The sequence below is a fragment of the Ambystoma mexicanum genome, chromosome 2p, assembly GCF_040938575.1.
Source record: "Ambystoma mexicanum isolate Mex_15411 chromosome 2p, UKY_AmexF1_1, whole genome shotgun sequence".
In the NCBI taxonomy this organism is placed as follows: Eukaryota; Metazoa; Chordata; class Amphibia; order Caudata; family Ambystomatidae; genus Ambystoma; species Ambystoma mexicanum.
Window position 1 is genome coordinate 840,590,886 of NC_090923.1, and position 27,404 is coordinate 840,618,289.

The 27,404-nt window shown below is 49.4% G+C and overlaps 1 protein-coding gene across 12 annotated transcripts in view; it reads left to right on the top strand.

The window, feature by feature from the left end:
• CCDC9 (coiled-coil domain containing 9) overlaps window positions 1-27,404 on the top strand; it is a 1,357,226-nt gene that overhangs the window by 423,573 nt on the left and 906,249 nt on the right. For all 12 annotated transcript variants that reach the window (XR_011302042.1, XR_011302041.1, XR_011302040.1 and 9 more), the window contains exon 9: window positions 15,763-15,815. Coding sequence is in view for 9 of the 12 variants with exons in the window: in XM_069644545.1 (XP_069500646.1) it covers window positions 15,763-15,815 (53 nt within the window). In the remaining 3 variants the exon portion in view is untranslated. The remainder of the gene's footprint in view (window positions 1-15,762; window positions 15,816-27,404) is intronic.

Genomic DNA, 27,404 nt, shown 5'->3' on the forward strand with positions numbered 1-27,404 from the left:
CGCCATAATGGGCGCAATATTGTTTTCTGGCTCACGAACATACAAAAGCGTGTTATCCGCATATAGGGAGATTATTTGGGTAGAGCCCTTCAGATTTATACCCTTAATTGAGTGTCTAAGCCTGACCGCAATCGCCATTGGCTCTATTGTTAATGCAAACAGTATGGGTGAGAATGGGCAACCCTGCCTGGTGCCCCTCTCCAGTAGGAATAAATCGGAGATGGATCGATTGGTCAGACCTCGTGCCCCAGGTTCCGTGTATAGTAGTTTCACATATCTAATGAAGTTAGGGCCGATACCAAATGACTCCAGTACCGCTAGTAAGTAAGCCCATTACACTGAATCAAAGGCCTTTTCGGCATCTAGGGATATGGCCACTGCATTCCTCCCGGGTCTATTTGGGCCATGATACCAAAAAGTCTACGAAGATTGAGGGCCGTGGATCTAGCCGGGATAAATCCCGTTTTGGTCGGGGTGGACCAGTTTCGGGACTGCCAGTAGAAGCCTATTGGCCAACACTTTTGCAAATATCTTGGCATCCTTGTTTATAAGAGATAGAGGCCTGTAGGACGCTATGTCCTGTGGTGGGCGACGGGGTTTAGGGAGTATGCTTATTATGGCCTCTCATCGATGGGGGCAGTATGTTGCTCTGGAGGGCTTCCTCCCATACCTGTAACAGCACTGGCACTAGCTCCTCGCAGAACTCCTTGTAGAAGTCCGCTCCCAATCTGTCTGACCCTGGAGCCTTATTGGATGCCAATTCTTTAATCGCTTCAGCATTTTCCTCAGCAGTGACAGGCTGGTCCATTGCCGGCTGGGTCTCCTCTGCGAGTTTCGGCATCATTAGTGCCTCCAAGTATGCTTTAATTTCAGTGTTTGTTTTGGTATCTGTTACTGTATAGTTGCTGATAAAATTTAGCAAACTCACTATTGATCTCTTGCTCACCCAGAGGGACCTCCCCTTGTGGCGTTTGTATGCTTGTGATCCGGTTAGGGTGTCTATCATGTTTTAATAAATTGGACAGTGTCCTGCCAGCTTTGTTACCATCGCCATATCTACAGGTGCAGACTGGGGCCACCATATATTGAACTTCCCTAGCAGCCAGCCTGCCAAATTCTTGGAGATGTGTCTGTATCTCAGCTAGTGTTGTCTTATCTTGTGTACGAGTATAAGCTTCCTTGAGCCTCCCCAGTTTATTTTCAGTTTGGGTTAATTCAGCTCGGACCCCCTTCAGGAGACCCACCGATTTCGATAACACGGTTCCCCTAGTCCAAACCTTAAAGGACTCCCAGACCGTGGAGTATCTGTCGACCGAGCCTATGTTTCTGCTTAGGAACTCCGCAATTTCAATGTGTAGCCCTTCTACAACCCCAGAGTCGCCCAACAACCCCTCCGGGCATTCTCCATCTTCTGACAGGTCTGGGGCAGTTGTGGAACTCAACCTCAATTACTACCGGGGAATGGTCAGATAGTGTGCAGGACAGTATTTCGCATGACTGCACCGCAGTGATTACAGCAGGGGAGACAAACCAGTAGTCAATTCTGGACTCAGAATCGTGGACCAAAGAGTAGTATGTGTATCCCCTTCTGTCCGGGTGCAGCACCCGCCAGGCGTCCTCAAGGGAGAGCTGAGGTAGGATGTGTTTCAGAGTAAGAACAGCTTTACTAGGTGCCCTTATGATCGTACTGGATCTATCCAATCTGGGATCGAGAGCAACATTGAAATCTCCACCCCACAATATAGTAGCAACATCAATAGAAGCGATTATTTGGTATATATTCGTATAGAAGGCTGGGTCATCAATATTAGGACCATATGTGTTAACCAGCAACATTTGTTGACCTGTAATCTCACCCCATACAAGAACATACCTACCAAGGGGGTCAGCCTTTTGGCCTTCCAATTTGAATCCCAAGCTTGGGTGTATAAGAGTAATGGCCCCTCTGGACTGGGATGAGTAGTTTGTGTAAAACCTTGACTTGCCCCATCTAGGCAATATGCATTCATTATTAGTATCCATAATATGAGTTTCTTGCAACATAACAATCTGGGCACCATGTCTGGCTATGTAATTCCCCACTTTCTTAGTTTTCAACCGATTATTCAGACCCCTAACACTCCATGACAATAGCTTCTCCCTCAGTCCGCAACCAATGTCTTATAGGGAAATGTTCGGATGACATTACACACCTCAATAATGCACCTCTCGTATACCATGGATAGTGCCAGAATCTCAGAGACCAATTGTTTAACCATTAACCAACAACCTGTTTCCCCCATTCCCATCCCAGGACTGGGTTCCATAAAATGGGGCACACTCCCCGTTTCAAACCATACATCTGTGCAACAACAACTTATTCCATAACCTTTAACCAGCCCCCCTCACTCACCCCCAACTTGACGATGTTCCCACTTCAACTTGTGGAGCATTCCAGGGGTAGTCATGTTGTCTCACATGACCACCAATCCCGGTCCCCACTGCCCCACCTGTTCATGAATTATGGGGCCGCCTGCAGCGTCAGCCATTCACGGACCAGAAGACCAAGGCCTCCGATAACTTAGACAAATCCGAACTGAACATATATCTTAATCAGTTGGACGGGGTCTGTTCTGTGCCAGTCTGCACCCCCCGGGAGGAAGGGGTATAGAGGACTCTATATAGGTCAAGGCTTCGGTCGGGTTTTCAAAAAGGTGTGCTCTCCCTGCATGCTGAATCCTCATTTTGGCCGGGAACATCAAGGCATATGTGATCTGGCGTGCTTTCAGGAGTTTCTTGACTGGTTCATATGATCGTCTACTCGCCTGAACAGAGGTGGAAAAGTCCGGATATGTGTATGCGATTACCTTCATACTGCAGTGCACCAGCCTCTCTTGCCAAGCGAAGGATTGTGTCTCTATCTCTATATTTGAGGAGACGTGCAATTATCGTACGTGGTGGTGCTCCTGGCCTGGGTGCCAGTGCTAGGGTGCGGTGTGCTCTCTCTACCAGGAAATGTTCTAAGAGTGCTTCCGGCCCAAACAAGGATCTGAACAGTTCTTCCATTTGACCCTTCCCAAAGGACTCCGCCACGCCGACCACTCAGACGTTGTTTCTTCTTGATCTAGATTCGAGATCCTCGCACTTGCTTTTCAGTTTCCGTATAGTTTCTTTTATATGGGTAATGTGTCGACTGTGATGGGCATACGATACTCATTCGAGGGGATTGGGTCCTCTGACATATTCCATATCTATGACAGTAATTACCACAGCTGTGCTGCTTCGGAAAATCTTTCGGCGTCTGCGTCCTGCGTCAATGACGTCGATACGCCGCCCTCGAGGACCTCCTCCGACGGCCGACGTCACTGGATGTTATAAGTGGGACGCACAACGCCCGTAGCCTCAGTTCCGTTTTTTCCACGAACGTGTTTGCTTCAGAGATCTCCGCCTCGAGGCCTGTGTCGGCGCTGTCGACGCCGATTCAATCGATGCCTTTCGAGGCTGTTTCAACAGGGGTACCCCGGGGTACGGTGGAACCCCCTAGAAAGGCTCTGGCCAAGGCTAAGCATGGCTTTGTTCCCCATTCTGTGCCCACTTTCCACCATCTTGAGTACATTTTGGAGGTGGATGAGGGCACTGATGGCATGGTTCCTGATACGGTGCCAGATGAGATTCCCTCTGGACATAGTCAGATTGAGGACATGCGTCAGTCCATGCACGACGCCAGTGATCTGGAAACCTCTCCGGAGGTGGAGTTTTGTAGGCCTGAGCCTGGCACCCATGCCAACTCCTCGTACCGGCGCCTTATGTCTAGGGTCACCTGGTACTTGGGGGTGGTCTGCTCCCCCAGGGGATTTTCTTCAGGATGACCTCCCGGATATACTCGACCAAGGTGTACCAACTGACCCGGTACTGCCGTTCCATATGGCTCTACAGAGGAGGGTGGCGGCGGCTTGGACTGCTCCGGAGAGTCTCCCAGGCAGGGGGCAAGTCTTTGCCGCAAAAATATCGCCCAGCCAGTAGCGACCCCTGCTACTTGACCAAGCACCCCATTCCGGAGAGTTTGGTGGTGCAGGCGGCTAAGGCCCCAGCAAAGCAGGCGTTGTATCCTTCCATCCCTCCTGATAGGGACGACAAGCGTTTTGATGGTTGGGTGAAGAAAGTGTTTTCGTCAGGGGGTATGGCTCTTCAGGCTGCCAACTCCGTATGTGCCTTGTCACGTTTCACACACATACTGTGGAACTGTGTTTCCTTAGCGGCTGAACATATTCCCGAAGGGGACCAACGGGATGGTTTTCTTGCTATGGTCCAGGATGGCAAGGATTCAATGTGTGAGGCCGTTCAGTCGGGTTTGGACATGGCAGATTGCGTCAGCCGGTCCATGGCGGCAAGCACTGTAATATGCAGGTTTGTGTGGTTACGGAAGTCGGGGTTTACTCCTGATGTGCAGTCCCGGCTCCTCAACATGCCCTTTGATGGTGTCAATATTTTTGGCAGCAAGGCTGACGAGAGCCTTGAGAGGTTGCAGACCTCCAAACCTGCAGCGAAGTCATTGGGCGCTGCAGTTCGCCAACCTCCACCTTTTCGTCCTAAGGGATAGCAATGGAGGGGAGGTTCCTTTCGTTATTACTCATCCTTTGGTAAAGCAAGAGGAGCTGCCAATCAAAGGGGCCACCTTAGGAGTGCCAGAGGTGGTAAGCAAGGTACTCGAGGTGCCAAGGCCCCTCAGGCAGTTACCTCTTTGCCCTCAGGCAACGCAGCTTCAGCTCAGTCATGAGGCCATGTTCCATGGTTCGCCGGTTGGAGGAAGGCTGGGGCAGCATCTTGTCGAATGGTGTGCCATTACTTCAGATGTGTGGGTTCTGGAGATCATAGCCCACGGCTACTGTCTTCCCTTTCGGCAGAGGCCTCACGACAATCCACCGGGGAATCTCTCTTTGAAGAGTCCAGATCCGCTCCTTGTGCAGGAGGTTCAAGCCCGCTGGAGAAAGGCGCCATAGAACTGGTGCCTGTAGCAGAGAGGAACAAGGGATAGTATTCCCCTTATTTTTTGATTTCCAAGAAAGACAGGGGATTGAGACCCATCATGGACCTGCGCGGTTTGAACAAACTCCTCAGGAAGGACAAGTTCAATATGGTTACTCTTTCTCAAGTCCTCCATGCCCTTCAATTTCAAGACTGGTTGGTGTCTCTCGACCTCAAGGACGCTTATTTTCATGTGCCGATCCATCCAAAGCACAAGAAGTACCTGAGGTTCGCGGTTGGCGAATCGCACTTTCAGTTTCGGGTCCTGCCATTCGGATTGACCTCCGCCCCGAGGGTCTTCACCAAGCTCATGGTAGTGGAGGCAGCGCATCTCAGGAAAGGGGGATTCAGGTCTACCCCTACCTGAACGATTGGTTGATCAGGGCGCGCTTTCCCAAGCTAGTCCTGGATCATCTGTCCGTCACCTGCCACTCCTTCCACATGCTGGGCTTCTCCCTCAACTTAAAGAAGTCCCACTTGACGCCAACTCAGAGGCTCCAGTACATCGGAGCAGTGCTCGACATGTCCCTGGGGCAGTGTTTTCCTCCCCAGGTGAGGGCTCATCACATTCAGCATATGGTGCTAAAGTTACAACATGCTCAGAGTCTCCCTACGTTCGAGTTCTTGAGATTTCTCGGCCTCATGGCATCCTGCATTCTTCTGGTGCCAGAGGCCAGGTTGCGGATGAGATCTTTGCAATGGGCACTCAAGCTCCAGTGGTCTCAGTCCTCCGGCAGGATGTCGGACCCCGTTCAGGGGCCGCCCAGGACCTTCTGTGGTGGGCCGTCGAAGGCAATCTGATGAAGGGGGCTCCATTTTGGCTACCCTGGCCGGAGGTGACCATCGTGATGGACGCATCCCTCACGGGATGGGGAGCTCATGCCAACGAGTTGACAGTCAGCGGTCGTTGGTCTCCGTCGGAGTCCAGACTCCATATCAATCTGTTGGAGCTGAGGGCCGTCAGGCTTGCCCTGAAGGCTTTTCTGCCGGCTGTGCGAGGAAAGAATGTCCTGATCCTGACTGACAACACAGTGGCCATGCACTACCTCAACAAAAAGTGGGGTGGCAGGGTCACTTCCTCTGTGCAGGGAGGCGATGCAGCTCGGTTCTGGGCAATCCAGCAGGAAGTTTCGATCTCGGCAGTTCATCTGGCCGGAGACGAAAACGAGACAGCAGACGCTCTGAGCAGGCAGAGCGCGATCTCTCACGAGTGGGAGTTGGCTCAGGAGATTCTCCTGGAGATCTTCGCCCTTTGGGGGACCCCTCAAGTGGATCACATCGCCTCCAGTGTCAACCGGAAGTGCGAAAAATTCTGCTTGCGGAAATTTCCTCCAAGAGGAGCATTATGAGACGCGTTCGTGGTGGAGTGATCATTCCCACTGCTGTACGTATTTCCTCCAGTCCCCGTCATCCCGCAAGTGCTGCGGAGGTTACGGAGGTTCGGGTCCCAGATGATCCTCATTGCTCCGGTATGGGCCCTGAGGACGTGGTACCCGGACCTTCTCAACTTGTCCATCTGCCCTCCACGTCGTCTTCCCTACCGAGACGACCTGCTCTCACGGGAGGGGGGGTTGGGTTCTCCATCCAGAGGTCAAATCCCTCAACCTTCACGCTTGGTTTCTGAAAGGTTGAGTTATAAGGATTGGGACCTCCCTGAAGACGTGATGGAAGTGTTGCTTTCGGCCAGAAAGCCCGCAACGAAGTCCCTGTACCGTTGCCGGTGGAGAAAGTTCTGCGACTGGTGCAGGGTCAAGAGTGTGGATCCGTTTTCATGTGACATTCCTTTGGTTCTGTCTTTTTTGCTTATTTTAGCCCACCGGGGCTTGCAAGTGGGTACCGTTAAAGGTTACCTGGCGGCGCTGGTCTGAAGAGTGTTCTTATTTTAAAATCCCTTTAATTTCTCAGTTTCTAAAAGGGCTCATGTTAGGGAGAATTCTCTTATAAGGCTAATTTCCCAAACCTAGTGAGTCCCCCAGCAGCTTTGCTGGATTTTTTTTTTTTTTTTCTCCTGCTAAGAGTGAGACTCTTTTCCCCCCACTCTTAGGCATGATTTGAGGTATGTCTTTGACTCTTTGTGCGCTTATGGTCTATAGGGTTTTCTTTCTGCTCCATAGGGTATCATCTATTTTTTATGTGTGTTACACAGCACCCTCAGTGCAGTAACACAGCTGTGTCATAGTGACCCCCAAACATAGACTCCATACCCTGGGACTGACTACTGTCTCCCAGGGCATGTAATGACACCATTGACTTTACTAGTCCTAAATTGTGAACAGAACCAGTACAAACCATCATATTGTGGAAGTACTGGAAGGGGTTAATTATATTGCCCCTGGGTCTGTTTTCAAGGGGGCACTATCCAGTCCCCCTTTGTCGAGTTTCTGGCTGGTGGCAGTGGTTACCATGCAAAACATTCCACCGGAATATTCTCTATGGGATTTTCCCATTGATTTTAAACCACTTTTTGGTGCAATGTTAAAGATACCGCTGGTTGGTTTATTTAATATTAAATCAACAGTTTGGTCTTTTTGCCAGAACTCTTTTCTAAAATGGCGTTCGCGTCCGTCTCTGTAACTGACCAATGTCGAGCCCTTTGTTCCACTTTTTGGCGGGCTTCTCCACAGAAGCCCTCCAAATGGTGCCACTCTGTCTGGGTTCCACAGGATGGGTGGGGAGGGCAATTGGCACCCTGGACTGCGTTGCCTTAGCAACTCAAGTCGCACTCTGTTCTGAATGGGCTAGTGGTGAGCCACCCGGCTCACCACATAGCATGTTTGAGTGACATCTAGGCTGTTGAATGGGGGTTTTTCTGCATAAAAGCAGGGCTTTTGGGACTGGAACTTCAGAAGTCGCCACAGGACCTAAGAATCCGAAGAGGGAAGAAGCTGAGCCATCTGCAACGACGACCCCACCGGTGAAGCTCTGCTGCAACTACCTCACCACTTTCCCCGACGACAATAGAAGATCTTCTGCTGGACGAGTCTTCTTCCTCTGACCTGGTGGGACCAACCAGTTCACCTTTTTCACCTTCCAAAGACGTCTCTTGGTCGAATCGCCCGTGCCAAGCACCCTGGCGGCCGGATAGCCAAACTTCACCACTTTGACCGCGAATAAAAGGAACGCACCTTTTATCGACGAACTCCGCGGCTGGTTTCATCCCTGTGCAGTGCAACGACTCCACGTTTCCTCCTCGATGAAATCCTCTCTTCCCCTGGTCAAAACAATGAACTGCCACCACTGCCAGGAACAACTGCCACCGCTGGAGTTTCCTCTCTTTAAGGTACTGTGTCCTGCCTGGCCTCCCTTTCTTCGGTTTGCCCAAGGTGACCCTTAAAGCCTTGGCTTGCCAACTGGGTTGGCCCCAGACCTTCTAACTTTACCTTCTTGAATCGCCCCAACCTCTTTTGAACATTCTGCAAAGACTTTTAGTGCATTTTAAACCGGGTGATCCTGGGCACATTTCGCTTTGCTCCCTTTAAAGTGGGCCTGGCCTATGAACTTTGGCTCTACAGTATATACTGCCTTTATTCCCTTGCTGAGAACTCCGAAACATGTTGGGACCTGTTTTATTTAAATGCTCTGCCTTTTTCTCTCCCTTTAACTGAACTATTGGAGTGCCATCCCGTTATGCGCTCACATCTGTTTAACAAATAGTGGTGTTTTAACTCTGACTTGTCTGATAGTTATCAAGGGAGGTGTGTATACTTTACCTGACTGTGTTTTAATTTGCTTGTGATTTGGAGCGCTAGTATATTTCATAGTGTGTTTTAAAAAAATAATTATATACTTTTTATACAAAGCTCTGGTCAGTGTTTGTTTGCTCTACTGTGTTTTTAGCCCTATTGTGTATACTCTATATACTGCCATACTCTTCTTGAGAGAGGTCTGACTGCTCAGCCACAGCTACCAGGTAAATCTGGGTGGTGCAGACTGCTACCAATTGGGTTTACTGCTTACTCCTGTGGTCTTAATCTTTTTGCAGTTGTCCCCAAGGGAACCGCACAGGATTCTGCCCAACAGCTCACTAATGTGTTCCCTCCGTCACCTTTCCAGGTGCCCGGTTGGGATTTGAACCTTGTTCTCAAGTTTCTGATGGGTGCTCCGTTTGAGCCTTTGCATTCTTGCTCTTTGAGACTGTTAACTCTTAAAACTGTACTTTTGGATGCGGTCACTTCCGCTCGCAGAGTGAGTGAGTTACAGGCACTTTCAGTTAAGCCACCCTTCACTGTATTTCATAAGGACAGGGTTGTCCTTAGAGTTCATCCTTCCTTTCTTCCGAAGGTGGTGTCAGAATTTCATTTAGGCCAGAAGGTTATTCTTCCGGCATTTTATCCTCCTCCGCATCCTGGTAAGGCGGAGGAGAGGCTCCATAGGCTGGATCCTAGGAGAGTTTTAAGCTTTTATATTTCACGCATGTCCCGGGTCAGAGTGGATGATCAACTCTTTATTGGTTACGCTGGAAGGTGTTTTGGACAAGCTGTTACTAAGCAGACTTTGTCTCGTGGATTATTCTGCCTCTACTTCCCTACAGAGGGGTGTTCCTAGTCGTAACATCTGTGATGCAGCCACTTGGGATTTGGTCCATACTTTTGTACGTCACTACTCCCTCGATTCTATCCGTGGGCAGGATCTGGCCTTTGGCAAGGCGGTCCTTTACTCTGCAATTTGATTGGGCATTCTAAATTTCTGTATTCTAAATTATTTTCCCACCTCCTTGCGTTGGTACTGCTTTGGGAGCTTGTCATAGATATGGAATACGTCGGAGGACCCAATCCCTTCGAAGAACAAGTTACTCTCTTGCCTGGTAACGTTCTTTCGATGGGATGGTCCGATGACGTATTCCATATCGCTCCCTCCCTGCCTTCCTCGCTACAGAATTTCTTATGCGATTGCAGCTTACATCACTGCAAGGCTTTGTGTGGTCAGACTGGCAGAAGACTGTTGCCACACGTTCTGGGAAAAAACTACAACTGAGGCTACGGGCGTCGTGCGTCCTACTTATAACATCCAGTGACGTCGGTCGTCGGAGGAGGTCCTCGAGGGTGGCGTATCGACATCATCGACGCAGGATGCAGACGCCGAAAGATTTTCCAAAGCAGCACAGCTGTGGTGATTACTGTCATAGATATGGAATACATCGTCGGACCATCCCATCGAAAGACCGTTACCAGGTAAGAGAGTAACTTGTTCTTCACGCTTATCCTGTTCTCGGTCTCTGTGACACGTGCACTCTCTGTCTCTCCTGGCCCTCAGGGAGCCTATAGTGGTAACTATTTCATCTAGCTTTGCGTTTACTACAAGGAACCCGTTTTGAACTAATGTGGCCAGTTTATCCTCTCGGTTTACTTCTTCGAGTTCGCCTGATAGATTGGTCACAGGATGTACCTTTTCTGCCACGGTTTGATTTTGAGTGCTGGTATGTGTCCATTGGCTCTTTTTATTTTTTGCCGGGAGTTTTGGATGCTTTGTTTGCTTTGCTTGGTTCCCCCATATTGGCGCAGTACTGGGTGTCTATCCTAATTGTATTTCCAGAGAAGTTTTAGGGCTGTGGTTCCCGAAGATGGTCTTGGTGAGCACGAAGTGGCCGGGGATATGAATATGCCTGCAGCCCCAACAAATGCTAAGTCTCCAGGGCGGATCTGTCACGAGTGAATTGTGTCCTCTCACGTATGCAGCGCCCAGTTGTGCTTCTCCAGACTCTTAGCCTCCTCGCCAAATGCCAAAATGTCACAGGGTTTTATCTGTGTTTCAGCTGCCCAGAAGGAGGCCTTGTAGTAGCCGTTGGATGTTTCTGTAGCCGCCTCAGCGTGCGATATATTAAAGTTCAGACGTGTCCTCTGTAACGACCAGCAGTATCACTTCAGGCCAGTCAAAACGTGCGCATACTCCATTGGGGTCAGAACCCCACAGCAGTCGTATTGTCCGTGGCAGCCAATGTTCATTATATCGTGGCCGCTTGAGTAGCAATGTCCATTTGACCACGTAAAATGCAGTTTAATTAGTAGTTTCCCTCGCCCTTAGACCTCGTGCGTGCCAGTGTACTTCGCCCACCGGGGCACCCAGAGCGTAGGAGTGCTCCGGTCGGTAGACCGCGGTAAGGTATGGGTAGGAGATGCACCCGCGGCTGGACAGTCACACCGCACACCTCACTCCCGTATTTCACAATCTCTTACTTGATTTTAAGTGCGTTTACAGACGCGCTGCCATCGGGCTAGATGCCCAACGGGAGATCCGAAGACACGGCGTCCGGGGGGAGGAGGGGCGGCGGGCATTCACAGCGGCCCGCAGCCGGGAGGTTCCGATCAAGCCCGGGCACTCAATGGAGGAATCGGGTGCCGTCGTCCGGCAGCACACCAAGGGTGGGAGCCGTATGTCAGGGCTAGGCACGAACCGCCATCGCAAGCTCTGCCCTCTTGTGGCCCGCAGCTCACAGCATCCACAGCAATCTGGTGAATCCACCTGGTTCTATGTGTCGGCCCGACACAGCGCCGCGGGTCGGTGAATTTTCACTCGGGCATATCTTGGCAACCCCATGCAGCAACAAGTCCGGATTTTCTCTGGTTGTGGTCGAACACTTAGGCGGTCGCTCACGCATGTTTTCGACCCTCCAGACGGCCTTAGAACGGATAACTTAGCGCAGGATATTATGGTGGCACACGTGCTCCGAAACTAGGTGGCCATTTTCCTTGTGTGCAACAGCGCCCCCCCTCGTGATTGGCAGTTCTAACATTTCCCTATCTATCTCAGTTAGGGTAGGAAGAGCGGACTCTGCAATATATTGTTCCTGTTGAGCTAGGGTATGGGGGTAACCGACATAGTTTCAATCAAATGTGATATTGCCAACTGTAAGTTAGCTTCTTCTGAGTATTGAGTCAAGCCGTGTGAGTCTTTCAAGCTTATAAGCCGCTCTGCATTCGGGATTTTGCTAGTTTCCGGACCAGGAATTTGTTGGCCTTGTTGCTATTAACGTAATAACCTTGTTTAGTTCGTATAAGGGTTTGAGCGGTTTCTTCTGCATAAATGGTCCTCTAATTTGTTGCAAGTAATGCGCAAGGCTTGAGCTGCTCTGAGAGACCAGCCTTTCTTATGGTTTTGTTCGGGTGTCGCTATTTCGCTTTCCAATAGCCCTTTAGTCTTTAATCAGCGGTTTTTGTAAGCCGCCGTCTGGGCTATCAATTCCCCCCCTGATAACCGCTTTCATTGCCTCCCATCTGTAGACAATTGATGTGGGCCCGACAGGGTTTCCTCGAAAGAATTTATGGATGGCTTTGGTTTATTCATACCTGATTGCAGTGTCATTCCGCATTGGGTCGTAGAGAGTCCATCGGGGTCTCGGGCGGGGGAGGATTGTGAATTTGAGCTGTAGGGATCACTGGTGACTGGTGTGAGATTACCTTGGTTTTTATCGATGCCTCATCGGTGTAGGGCAAGAGTTGGGGGCTGGCCAGCAATAGGTTGATGCAGGAGGAAGTGCGATGTACATGCAAACAAGTCTTGTGTCCGGGTGTAGGACCCTCCTTGTCCACCACTCCCAGAGATTTCAAAAAGTGAAGCAGACCCAAGGCAATTTTAAAGTCTCTCTGTGCTGGTTCGTGAGATTTATCAGCCTGGCAGTCTGGGACCCCATTGAAGTCCCCTCCTATCACCACCTGACCTTCAAGGAAGGTAAGTAGATTGGACTCAAAATCTGTTACTCTCTTTCATTGGACCCATAGACTGAAACCAGGGTATACATTAGGCAGAACAGCTTACCTATGACACCAATATATCGCCCTTCGGGTCCATTGAGCACCTCCAGTTCTGTGAGAGGGGTGCCTCTTGCCAGCGGGATTGCTGTGTCACCTCTTTTTGAGCCATTGGTTGCCAGACAATCTCTTGGGAAGGTGATGCTGCATTGGCGTGAAAAATCTGCCGTCATCGGCTGAGTTTCTTGGAGGAATATCACTGGGCTGCCCAAGTCACTTAGACGTCGGAGTGCAGATCTTCGTTTATTTGGAGAGTTCAGGTCTTGTATGTTAAGAGTCACAAACCGAAGTTTCGGGTGATGAGGGGAGGCCTCCAGTGGATCCGTCCAGTCCACCGGGAGGGAAGGGTTCAGGCTCGGTTGACATTCAGCTGCCATCAAGTACCATGATCATTTCCCACTGTTGTCGCGACCAGGTTTTCAACTTTTGTAAACAAATATCAAAATTAAACTGAGAAACAAGAACAGAACTGGGCCTATAGGCTAGTTGGCCATTGAGTGTATGCACACTCTAGGCTGGCGTATGCTGTGTGGAGTCAAAGATCCCTCAGTGCCTTGTCATAAGGAGCCATGGTGTGCCTTTCAAGAATATTTATTATCAGGGTATTTGTAGTCGTGCCTGCGGGCTTCATTTATGTCTGTTAAGAAGGGTTTCGCGGTTTCCGTCCCCTCGCTACCTTTGCCCAGGTGTTACGTCGTGGTTTTGGGACTTCTCCTTTTTCCCCATAGGCAATGTGGTTGTAAGGTCTTCGTCCGTGGTCGAGGGCCCCCCTGTCAGGATGTCCTCCGCTTCTTCCAAAGTATTGATTTTGTGTCAGGCCTTCATATGTAAATTGGAGGTTTGCGGGGAACAACCAGCGATATTTTATTTTCCAGGAACGTTGTCAGGGATCTGAGTGCCCTACGCCTTAGCACCCTATCTTTTGCCAGGTCTTGGTAAATTTGTATTGGCGCCCCTTGGAAGGTTAATTCGCCCTGTAGACAAGTTACAGCCATAATCACTTGTTTAGTAGAGAAGAAGTGAATGTGGGTAATCACATCTGGTGCGTTTTCTGTGGAAGCCCCTCTGTGGTTCCATAGCCTGTGGGTTCGATCTAGCAGCAGCATTGCCTTATCACAATCTGGGAGGAGTGTTTGGAAGAGGCTGCTCACGTAGTCCTGTAAGACTTGATCTATGTCTGAGGCGGGTACCCATCTAATTCTCACATTGTTTCTTCGGACCCGGTTTTCAATATCCTCTTGCTTTGAGCATCATGACTTTGTTCTTCTCTTCCAGGACCTGGATCTTACTCTGCAGATCCGTCAATTGCGTTGCTTGGTCTAGAGATTGATCTTCCGTCTTGCTGAACCTGTGCTCTAACTCCACCATCCGGTTTTCTAAACGATCCACCCTAGATGCGATTTCCGTCCTGCAATTCCGGAATTCAGATTTGATGTCTGCCATGAGTAATTGGATATAGTCTTTTGTGGCCCATTGGTCTACCAACCTCTCAGGTGAGTGGATCAAGGAGCGTCCCTTCTCCGGTTTCTTGCCTTTATCATGCGGTTGCAGCAGGCTGGCTATATCCGCCGATTTTTTTAGAGTTTTTGCCGCTGTGCGATTTTGGTTGGAGTTAGTGTTTTCTTCACAGGTCAGGAAACTCAAGGCACACGAATGTGTAATTGTCGACCGGTGCTCAGCGACGATGCTCAACTCTGTGCCATGCTTTGCCTTCTCCACCCCTTGGTAACTGAGCTTTAAGTAGCGGAGGAGTGTGTTCCTACAGTAGGGAGAGGAGCTGGGAGGGTGGATCACATCCTGCTCAGACCACTCCTGAAGCCCAGGTTCCTGACTGACTTTTGCGGTCGCCGGGGCTGGCAACTGCACATTCCTGCCGGTCGTTGAGTTCTCTCGCGTTTCAACCTATTCTCGTGTGCATCTGGGGTGGAAGAGATGTAGTTTCCGCCCAGGGCATGGGGGACCGGGGGATCTATGTCCTTTGGGTTGGTAATAGACCCGGCTGCAGTTGAATGCGGTCTTCCCTCCTCCCCTGAACCCCCCCCCCCTAGCTCCGGAGGACACAGCACCGACCCCAAGTTGGTTCCTGGGCTGTTCCTCACCCCGATACACTGCAATCTTGTTATTTCCCCTCCACAGAGCATTCCGTGCCTCCACTCCCCCGGGCCCCATCTTGCCACATCCTTACTTCTTAACTTGCCGACTTGGCATTGTGCGGTATCTGGGGGGTGATCGGGTAGAATGCGATCTCATTCCCTGTCCTCCGGAGGGGGTGCCATCTTGTGCAGCACTGACGCGAGTGGGTACTGTTGTGATATCATGGCTTTGGCACATTAACTTGTCACTGCTCTTTCCAGACTCACTCTGGCAGTTTTTCCTCAAGCTCTGTTGCTCAATAATGTGCTCCATTTCTGAGGATATTCACGGGATTCTCGCGCTCTCCACAGAGACTTTCAAGGAAGCTACTGCATTGCCAGTGCTTCAAGCCCCGCCCCCGCTAGTTTTGTAATCGAAATGTCAATTTTGAGATTTTGACTTTTTTTTTTTATATATATATATATATATATATTCAGCTTGTACCACCTGCACACACCAACTGTGCGGCTTGCCCCAGTACCAACTCCGACCCTCGGTGGCATGTCAAAGCCATAAAGCACTGTAATGTGCAGCACAATACACTTGCACATTCTATCAATCAAGTCTATTAAATCTATGACAATCGATCAAAACAATCCTGCCCATGGAGTCATCCATCCTCCATTTAAACAGTTCTAATCACCCATCCAACAATCAAGAATGCTGCCTAGAAATAGCAAGACCTTCTGGCTTAGACAATGCCTGTTATCTTCCATTGAGCCCTCTTTTGTCTGTAATTTGTAGACCTTAGTGTTGACTTTGCAATGTCTTAAAATGAGCTTTCAAATCTTGAAAATAATACATTAGACAGAAGAATTAGAAACTGGACGTGTAAGCCATGTTATTGACTGAATACCCTTATCTCTGTGTTGATGTTTAGGTTTAAAGAAGGTGCTGCTCCTATAGTTCCAGCTGAAGAAATCAGCCGATATGGTAAGTGACACTCAATTTGTTTAATATCCTCCATAAAGAAAGCACTGTATTTTCACCTACAGATGGTAACAATCAGCCCTAAAGATATGGGGAGTATCAGCCACTTTTACTCCCTAAAAATATGCAAAAATTCCCAAAAATAAAGAGCAATAATACCCTCAACAAAAAAATAGGAAACAGATATGATGGACCTTGAGCCCCTGCTTTCACCCACACAGCTCCGTCCATACTTTTGGACCAGTATTGCATGTAGTAACACAGAAAGAAACTACTATTATAGCTGACTGGTCAGAAGAAATACACCTGTATCTATTAATCTGTATGAATAACTAGGTCTCGGGAGGATAGCTCAGGGACAACTTGCTTTCCTTGGAAGCAAGATGATGCGGAGCAACCATATGTTCGATCCCCGGGTCCGTGCTTAGAAACCTCCGGGTATTAAGTGCGGTATAAATAAATAACGCTAACAATCATCATCATAACTGGTGCAAAGGAATAAATATTACTAAAACATTTCGGTTTTTGAGTTAAAACATATTTTTATTCACTTTTTTACTTGCTAACAAATCATTTTTCGAGGGGGATTGTGTCCTCCGAAGTATTCCACATCTATGACGGGTAATGGCCACAGCTGTGCTGCTTCGGAATTTTTTTGGCAGAGGGCGTCCTGCGTCGATGACGTTGATCCGTAGTCCCTCGAGGGCCTCCGTCGAGGGTCAACGTCACCGGATGTTAAATATAGGATGCACAGCATCCGTAGCCTCAGTTCCGTTTTTTTACGCAAACGTGTTTGCTTCGGAATCTGGGCGTGCTCGATTCTTCTTTTCGAAAGCGATGTCTTTGTCTTCTTCTACTACCCTGAAGTCGGGCTCTAAAAAATGTCGGGACTGCGGTTCGAAAATATCCATCACAGAACCACACGACATCTACCTCTGGTGCCTTGGCGAAAGCCACGCCACCGACGAATGCAATGATTGCCAGTCCCTGACGTCTAAAGCCTTGCAGGAGCGCAAGAAGAAAGTGAAGGTAGGTAGGGTGTCTAAGTCCCATGAATCGAAGTCTGCTGGACTTTCGACCGATGACGCAAGGGGCGACTCTCGGCATTGGCGAAGTCCAGGGGGTCTCGATCTCGGAGTGGTTCCCGCCATTCCTCTGCCTCTTCGAGGCATTCTAGGAAGCGCTGTCACCGGTTGCCTTCCCCGTCCTCGTCGGAGGGGGACTCCGCCAGGCGGTTGACTTGTCCCACCAAGTCTTCGTCGCCGGCCAAATGGGATGCATTCCGCCAGCAGATGGTGGTTTTCGAATCGCAAGGCACAGTTTCGTCCGCGCCTTCGAAAGAAGCCAGCAAGGAACGGGCTCGATCCACCACTCGCACGCCTTCGGGTCAGGCGGTCGTCATGATCATCGGGAGCCGTTGAGGTCCCGATCAGACAAGGGAGATCGCTGTAGCCTTGCCAGATCCAGGTCCCTGTCCTCGACGCCATCAAGACAGTCGGAACCTGTGAAGCCTTTGAGGAAAACGTGATGCCATCAGCGTGTGTTCGTCTCAGGGCTCCGGCCTCGAAGACGTCGTCGGCGCTGTGTCTGTCGGGGGGATGCTCTCGGGGCTCCGCCCTCGAAGAAGTTGTGGAAGATTTTGCCAGAGGTGCCCCGGAGGGCTGTGGAACCTCTGAGGAAGGCTGTCAGTAAGTCTGTGAGGCCTGTATTTGAGCCCTACTCTGTTCCTCCTCACAGATTGGATTTGTTCCAACCTTTTGGAGTGTATTTCCGAGGTGGAGGAAGGGTCTGATGAGGAGATGGCTGTGCCTCCTGATGTCCTTGATGACCTGTTGTCTAGGCAGAGTCAGATGGAGGAACTCTGTCAGTCCTTGCATGATGCCAGTGGTCTTGACACCTCTCCGGAGGTGGAGTTTGGCAGGCCTGAGCCTGGGACGCATGCCGAATCCTCCTATAGGCGTCTCATGTCAAGGGTGACAGAATACTTGGGGTGGTCTGCTCCACCTGTTGATTTTGATCAGGATGATCTGACGGACATCCTGGACCAAAGTCCAACCACTGACCCGGTGTTGCCATTTCACATGGCTTTGCAAAGGAGGGTGACAGCGGCTTGGACTGCTCCGAAAAGTCTCCCAGCAGTTAATAAGTTGCTTCCGAAAAAATACCGGCCAGCAGTAGTGACTCCTGCTACTTGTCGACGCACCCTACTCCCGAGAGTTTGGTGGTGCAGGCGGCGACAGCCCCCGCGAAGCAGGCTGCGTACCCTACCATCCCTCCTGATAGGGACGACAAGCGCTTTGATGGTTGGGCGGAGAAGGTATTTTCATCTGAGGGTATGGCATTGAAGGCGGCCAACTCCACTTGTGCCTTGGCGAGATTCACTCACACTCTGTGGAATTGTGCATCTTTGGCGGCTGAGCATATTCCCGAAGGGGAAGAACGGGATGGTTTTCTAGCCCTCGTGCAAGACAGCAAGGATGCCATGTGCAAATCCGTTCAGTCTGGTATGGGCACGGCAGACTGTGTCAGCCGGTCCATGGCTGCGAGCACTGTAATACGCAGGTTTGCGTGGTTGCGGAAGTCGGGGTTTGCTCCTGATGTGCAATCCCGGCTTCTGAACTTGCCCTTTGATGGAGTTCGTCTGTTTGGCAGCAAGGCTGACGAGAGCCTTGAGAGGTTGCAGACCTCAAAAGCTGCAGCAACGTCTTTGAGTGCTGCAGTACGTCAACCTCTGCCTTTTCATCCTAGGGGACAGCAATGGAGGAGAGGTTCCTTTCGGTACTACTCTACCTTTGGTAGATCGAGAGGAGCTGCCAGTCAAAGGGGCCACCGTAGGAGTACCAGAGATGGAAAGCAAGGTACTCAAGGTACCAAAGCCGCTCGGGCAGTTGCCTCTTTGCCCTCAGGCACTGCCGCAGCCACGTCCGCTCAGTCATGGTTCGCCAGTTGGGGGCAGACTTGCGCAGCATCTTGGAGAATGGTGAGTCATTACTTCAGATGTGTGGGTTCTGGAGATCATAGCCCACGGCTACTGTCTTGCCTTCCGGCAGAGGCCTCACGACAATCCACCGGGGAAGCTCTCTTTGAAGCGTCCAGAACCGTACCTTGCGCAGGAAATCCTATCCCTGCTGGAGAAAGGCGCCATGCAACTGGTGCCTGTAGCGGAGAGGAACAAGGGATGGTATTCCCTAGGAAGGACAAGTTCAAGATGGTTACTCTTTCTCAAGTCCTCCAGGCCTTTCAACTTCAGGATTGGTTGGTGTCTCTCGACCTCAAGAATGCTTCATTTCATGTGCCGTTTCATCCCAAGCACAGGAAGTACCTGAGGTTCGCGGTTGGCAACTCGCATTTTTATTTTCAGGTCCTGCCGTTCGGATTGACCTCCGCCCCAAGGGTCTTTATCAAGCTGATGGTGGTGGTGGCAGCGTATATCAGGAAAGGGGGGATTCATGTCTATCCCTACCTGGACGATTGGTTGATGAAGGTGCGCTCCCCTGAGCAAGCCCTGGATCATCTGTCCGTCACCTGCCACTCCCTTCACAAGCTGGGCTTCTCCCTCAATTTAAAGAAGTCACATTTGACACCAACCCAGCGGCTCCAATACATCGGAGCAGTGCTCGACACATCCCTGGGGCAGCGTTCGCCTCCCCAGGCGAGGGCTCACCATATTCTGCAGATGGTGGACAAGTTTCAACATGCCCAGAGTCTCCCGGCATTAGGGTTCTTGAGGTTCCTCGGCCTCATGGCATCCTGAATTTTCCTGTTGCCAGCGGCCAGGCTGCGGATGAGATCTCTGCAGTGGGCTCTCAAGATGCAGTGGTCGCATGTTCTCGGCAGGATGTTGGATCCCATTCAGATTCTGCCCTCGTTCGCCCAGGATCTTCTGTGGTGGGCCGTCGAAGGCAATCTGATGAAGGGAGCTCCATTTTGGCAACCATGGCCGGAGGTGACGACCGTAACGGACGCATCCCTCACGGGTTGGGAAGCTCATGCCAACGAATTGACAGCCAGCAGACGTTGGGTCTCTGTCGGAGTCCAGACTCCACATCAATCTGTTAGAGCTGCAGGCCGTCAGTCTAGCCCTGAAGGCTTTTCTGCCGTCTGTGCGGGGGAAGAATGTCCTGATTTCCTGATTATGACAGACAATACAGTGGCATGTACTACCTCAACAAAAAAGGGGGGGCAGGGTCACTCCCGTTGTGTAGGGAGGCGATGCAGCTCTGGTTCTGGCCATCCAGCAGGAAATTTCGATCTCAGCAGTTCATCTGGCTGGAGACGAAAATACGGCGGCGGACGCTCTGAGCAAGCAGAACACGTTCTCTCACGAGTGGGAGCTGGCTCAGGAAGTTCTTTTGGAGATCTTCGATCTTTGGGGAACCCCACAAGTGGATCTCTTCACCACCAGTGTCAACCGGAAGTGCGAGAGATTCTACTCACGGGAATTTCCTCCAAGAGGAGCCTTAGGGGACGCGTTCGTAGTGGAGTGGTCCTTCCCACTGCTGTACGCGTTTCCTCCAGTCCCCTTCATTCCGCAAGTGTTACAGAGGTTCGGTTCCTGAATGATCCTCATTGCTCCGGCATGGGCCAGGAGAGCGTGGTACCCGGACCTTCTCGACATGTCCATCTGCCCTCCACGCCGTCTGGTGCAGGGTACAGAATGTGGATCATTTCCAATGTTCCATTCCTTTGGTTTTGTCTTTTTTGCTTTCTTTAGCCCACAAGGGCCTGCAAGTGGGTACCATTAAGGGTTACCTGGCGGCGCTGTCCATATTTAAGCGCTCGTCTGAGGAATGTTCTTATTTTAAGATTCCTTTGATTTCTCAGTTTCTAAAAGGGCTAACTAATGTGTTTCCACCGTCGCCTTTCCATGTGCCGGTATGGGATTTGAATTTGGTTTTAAAGTTCCTAATGGGAGCTCTGTTTGAGCCCTTACATTCTTGTCCGTTGCGACTGTTGTCCTTTGAAACTGTATTTTTATATCAATGTGGGAACAGTTGGTAGATATTCCACTTTGTGGGAATCTTTCAAGGTTTGGGTCAGGGGAGTCCTACTATCCAAGGCTGTCGGTCTCCTGAAGGGCGTGTGAGCTGAGCTAGCTGAAACTGAACGTATATTGGATGCATTGGAGGGGGCTTACACTCGCTCACAAAACAATGGAATACTGGCTGAAATAGGAATTTGACAGCTTGGCCACTAGAGAAATGCGTTATATAGCAGCACCCATACGAGCACGTAGGTACGGGGATGGAAACAAGGCTGGGAAAACTGTCCAACCTGCTAAAACATGACAAACAACCGAATCAGGTCACTAGCATACAAACAGTTTAGGGGGAGGTACTTCTGAGGGAAGAGGGGGTCAACGGGAAAGTTGTTAAATTCTATTAAGAACTATATTCAAACAAAGACATGAAATCGGGCATTGAAATTAAATCATACCTTGCAGCACTTTCCCTACCAAAACTCCCAGATGAGGACCGGTGGGCAATGGATCAGCCTGTAACTTCTGAGGAAATCACAGAGGCAATTAAAACACTCATCAGGCAAAGAACCGGGGTCAGGCGGGATAGGCGCCGAATTCTATAAAGAGTTCCGCGAAGAGCTGGTACCAATACTAATGCAGGTATGAGAAGAAGCCCTTGAGAGTAATAGACTACCCCCAACAATGAGAGAGGCTGTGATAACCGTGCTCCCTAAGCTTCGACGACCACCATAAGATGTATAAAATATGTGCAAAAGTCCTGGCCAACCGGCTTCTGCCAGCAGTGCCTACCCTAGTCTACCCTGACCAGAACGGGTTTATCCCCACAAGGTCCACGGCCCTGAACCTTGGCAGACTTTTTGGCATAATGGCGCAAATAGATCCAGAGAGAAGCGCAGTGGCCATATATCTCGATGCCGAAAAGGCCTTTGACTCGGTCTCGTGGGTTTATCTCCTGGCTGTGCTGGAGGCATATGGGATAGGCCCCAATTTTATTAGATACGTGAAGTTGCTGTATACTAATCTCGGCGCTCGGTACTAACTAATTGATCCATCTCCAAATTATTCCTACTGGGCAGAGGTACTAGGCAGGGGTGCCCATTCTCGCCCATACTATTTGAGCTAACCATAGAGCCGATGCCAGCTGCGGTGAGACTAAGACATTCAGACAGGGGGATAAAGATGAAAGGCTCCACCCAGCTAATCTCATTATATGCTGATACGCTATTATATGTCCGTGAGCCCGAGAAGAACATTGCACCCATCATGGCAGAAATACAAGAGTTTGCAGCATACTCTGGGTACACTGTAAATAATGCCAAATCTGAAATATTTCCACTTACACCAGCCACCAAATGCCCAGACACGATATGTCGACTCACATGGTCGGAACAGCACATCAGATACTTGGGGGATCCTTGTTTCCAGGGATAGACTTACACTATACTCAGATAATCATGAAAGCGCGCTGCAATCACTAAGCACTAAACTTCAGATGTGGGGGCGTCTCCCAATTCCGTTATATGGCAGGGTCGCAATTCTCAAAATTATAATTTTACCCAAGTTATTATATTTGTTTTGTGAACGTCCCCATATGGCCAGGAAGGACCTTCTTCGCCAGACTTCGATCTATGGTTGTAATATTCCTTTGGAACGTAAAAACAGCGAGGATAGGGTGGGAAAAAATGACTGAACCGTACCCCTCAGGTGGTTTAGCTGATCCTGACTTTGAGCTTTACTACTATGTTGCTCAAGCACAATTTGCGAAATATTAATATAATGCTTCAGATGGACCACCCCACACATGGATAGAGGAATACACCACACACCCTACGAACATAAAATCTGTAATCTTTGATTCACCAAACAAAGATACTTGTGAATATAACCCGGTAAATTACAGTCGGGGCATGGGAGGCTATATATAAAAGGCTGAGATTACAAACACCCTATAACCCATAGATATCCCTATGGAATTTCCCAGGCATACCCCCAACGCATGATAGCAACTTGCAAGAATCCTGGGACCCAAACAGAGAGATGAAACTGGGAGACATGTTCATCAATGGGAAATTTGTAGCCCTGGGGAATTGGTGAGGGCTCTTGGTGGGCGGGCCACTTAAGACACTTCAATATTATCGTATGCGATCTGCATTTCAAAAGAGGTGGCCGCTCTTCCCGGATGAACCTCCCTCGCATCCATGTACACAGTTGGTTACAGCTGGAGAAGGCCTGGGAATCTCTAAACTATATGTAGCGGTGCAGGCCCATACCCCCACAGTAAACCAGGTCAAGGGCAAGTGGGAGAGAGATCTGCAGATGCCCATTGAAGAGAAGAAATGGGCCAGGTACTGCCCGCTCACAAATATTTTTTCACTGAACACTGGTCTATGCTTAATTCAATTTAAGATTTTAAACAGACTACACTACACACCGGCTAAAATAGCATAATTTACAGTAGATACCCGGAAGAGTGCCCCAAATGCAGGGCACCTCGGGTGGGATCCTTCCACGTGTATTGGGAGTGCCCAGTGGTGGCGGGATTCTAGAGGGATGTGGCTGTGATGTTGGAAGAGATTACGCAGGTACCCCCTGAACTGACCCCTCAAAAATACTTATTTGTGGACATTGACAAGTGCTCTGAAAAAAATCAGAAGATTGTTCAACATCTCATGTGCGGTGGCCAAGAAATGCATCTTACAAACATGGAAAAACGCCGGGCCACTGAGCATGAATCATTTTCTTTGCGAACTAACACATGTTAATGAATCGGAAGAACAATTTGTCCTGACCCAACCTGTGACAAGTAGGCCCAAGGACATCTGGGGCCCTTTTAGAATGTATTCGTATGACATGATTTCTGATGACGAATCTCTGTAATATCTAATGTATTAACGAACCATGTAATTTATCCTTGTACAATATTTGAGGTGCGATGTGGAAGAGTGCCATGTATCTTTTGTAACCACAAATAAAAAGAGATTTTAAAAAAAAAAACTATTTTTAGTTGCGGTTACTTCCGCACACAGAGTGAGTGAGTTGCAGGCACTTTCCGCAAGCCACCCTTTTCTGTTTTTTCGATAAGGACGGGGTTGTCCTGCGGGTACGATCTTCTTTTCTTCCGAAGGTTGTCGGAATTCCATTTGAGCCAGAAGGTGATTCTTCCGGCGTTTTATCCTCCTCCACATCCTGGTAAGGAAGAGGAGAGGCTCCATACGTTGGATCCTAGGAGAGCTTTGAGTTTCTATCTCTCACGGATGTCCCGGGTCAGAGTGGACGATTAGCTCTTTGTTGGTTATGCTGGAAGGTGCTTGGGTCAGGCTGTTTCCAAGCAGACCTTGCCAGATGGATCATTTTGACAATCTCTGAGTGTTACAGTTTGGCAGGAAAGGACCATCCAGTAGGCTTACGGGCTCACTCTACTAGGGGTGTGGCTGCCTTCACTGCTCTACAGAGGGGTGTTCCTATTCACAATATTTGCAAAGCAGCCACATGGGCCTCTGTCCATACTTTTGTGAGACACTTTTCCTTGGCTCCATCCATGGGCAGGATTTGGCCTTTGGTAAGGCAGTACTCAATTCAGCCATTTGATTGGGCATTCTAAAATTCTAAAATTGTAAATTCTTTTCCCACCTCCATACGTTGGTACTGCTTTGGGAGTCTGTCATAGATGTGGAATACGTCGGAGGACACAATCCCCTCGAAGAACAAGTTACTAACCTTACCTGGTAACGTTCTTTCGATGGGATGTTCCTCCAATGTATCCCACACTAGGTAGAGCTTACCAGGTAATTTCAGTTAACACCTTACATCTAGTATGGTCCTACAGCCCCTCTTGTGCTGTCTGTATCGGATAATTTGGGAATCTTACTGTATGATGGTAAATATCTTCTACAATATTAGATGATTTAGGTTATTAGGCAACAGTTACGGCTCCACAGTTAGTAGGAACATCATTACTAGGCATGATATATACTGTTCACTGTTGGGAGGGTTAAAGGTTGTAAGCAAGACCTAGTCACATCTAGGCGACAATGGTTCCCTAAAGGCCAACTGTCTTTGCTACTGGTAAATGTGACGATATCGGCCAAGGCTCAACCCTCAGGAGGAAGGTGGAGGGGTTAAAGCTGATGTATAATTCTTTGTACTATAGGATTCAATAAAGGAATTAGTACAAATATTTCACTATGCAGGGGAAGAAAGGGCAATGCAGATTTAAACTCCTGTAACTATGTGAAATAGTTCAGTGCCTTTTAGACTGACTGGTGTTAGGGAGAATTCTCTCTTTAGGCTGAATTTCCTAACCCAGTGAGTCCCCCAGCTGCTTTGCTGGATTTCTGGAGTTTGTTTTTTTCTCCTGCCAAGAGTGAGACTCTTTTTCTCCCATTCTTGGACATGATTTGTGGTGTTCCTTTGACTGTTAATGTGCTTTATGGGCTATGGGGTCCTTTACTGCATAGGGTCTCATGTGTTTTTACTATGTGTGTTACACAGCACCCTCCGTGCGGTAACACAGGGGTGTCATAGTGACACCCCACCATAGACTCCATACCCTGGGACTGACTACTGTCTCCCGGGGCATGTAAAGTCACCATTGGCTTTACTAGTCCCAAATTATTAACAGAAACCAGTACAAACCATCATATTGTGGATGTACTGGTCGGGGCAATTCGATTGCCCCGGGGTCTGTTAGTCGAGGGGGCACGTCTCCGTCCCCGCTGATCGAGTTTTGGCTGGCGGCAGTGGAAACTACTTTTTATATTCGACCGCAAATATTTCCCTATGGGATTTTCCCATTGTTCGAGGCTACCAACTTTAATTATTTAATTCTCATAGCCTCGAACATACCGCCGGTTTATTTAATTAATATTAAATCGCCGGTTGGTATTTTTTGCCAGGACTCGATTCTAAAATGGCGTTTGTATTCTCTTCTGTGACTCCAACCCAAGTCGAGCCCTTTGTTCCACTTTTTGGCGGGCTTCTCCACAGAAGCCTCCAAAAGTGGTGCCACTCTGTGTGGGTACCACAGGGGGTGTGGGAGGGGGTTTAGGCACCCTGGACTGAGTTACCTTGGTAACTCAAGTCGCACTCTTGTGTGATTGGCACTTAGCATGTTTGATTGACAGCTAGGCTGAGTGAATGGGGGTATGCTGCATAAAAGCAGGGCTTTGGGGACTGGAACTTCAGAAGTCGCCACAGGACCTGAGAATCTGACGAGGGAGAAGCTGAGCCGACCTACCACGACGACAGCACTGGTGGAGCCCTGCGGATCGACTCACCACATCCCGACGACAGAGAAGATCTCCCGGCTGGAGAGGCTTCTTCCCCTGACTGGTGGGCACAACCAGCTTACCTTCTTTCTTCGCACCCCAGACCGGTTTGTGGTCTAACTGCCCATGCCAAGCACCCCGGCGGCCGGATAGCCACTCACCACTGAACCGCAAATCAACGGACAGCTCCTTGTACCTGAGAAACTCTGCGGCTCGTTTCTTCCCTGGCATTGCAACGGACTCCTGTCTTCCTCCCATACGAGATCCTCTCTTCCCCCGGACGATGCACTGACTTGCATCCGCTGCCAGGAACAACTGCCCCCGCTGGAGTATTCTCACCACTTTAAGGTACCGTGTCCGCCAGGCCTCCCTTTCTAAAGATTGCTACAAGGTAATAATAACCCCTTAACCTTCTGGACTGGGCTGGCCGCCTTTACCCTCTAACGAGTCCCTTTCTTTGGTCCAACTCCTTTTTGAACCGTCCCTTTCTTTGGTCCAACTCCTTTTGAACCGTTACAAGACTCTTGTGCACTGCAACCGTGTGACCTTGGACACTTTTCATTTGGATCCTCTTAAAGCGGATCCGTCCTACTGACTCTGAATTCATAGTGTTACTTTGCCTTCCTCTCTTGTTGTGTTCGTGAAAAAGTGTTGGGATCTGTTTCAATTTATTCTCTGCTTTTCTCTCCCTTTTTAAAACGAATTATTAGAGTGCCATCTACGTTAAGTGCTCACCGCTGCCTGAAAATAAGTGTGGCTTTACTTAAGACTTGTCTGTTATTCTTTTAAGGGAGTGTATATCTTTTAGTGACCGTGTTTTTGAATTGCTTACTATTAGTGCCTGTGTTTTTTTTTTTCTAGGTGTGGTTTTAAATAAATAATTTTCTGATGCTTGTTAATCTGCTTAGAATCACATGCTGTGCATATGGTCCGACATCCAGTGGTAACCGCAGAGCATTGCATCTTGTCTTTCGGGGGACCGAAAGGGGACGTCGGCATAGGCGTGTCTGAAACACTATCCCTATCGTGACGTGTGTAATACCCAAAATCCCTCACGTGCCGAGGTCCCTCAGATTGTTTTTTTCCGCCCAGATAACTGGTCGCCCTATAGCGGAGCTCTTCATGAGACATTGTTTATCTTACTGAATTGTCGGTTTAATCCCCGTTAAGTCACTTCGTCTATCAAGAACATCTTCGACGAAGACTACGGGGGAACCGCCTACGGCTGTGGATTCTGGCACCTAGATCCGGCGTTCGGAACTCCACGTGGTCGGGCCTTCTGGCCGGCCTACACAGTAGGGAGAGTGGGCTCGGGGTTTGCCATACTGCTATAAGATGTCTTTC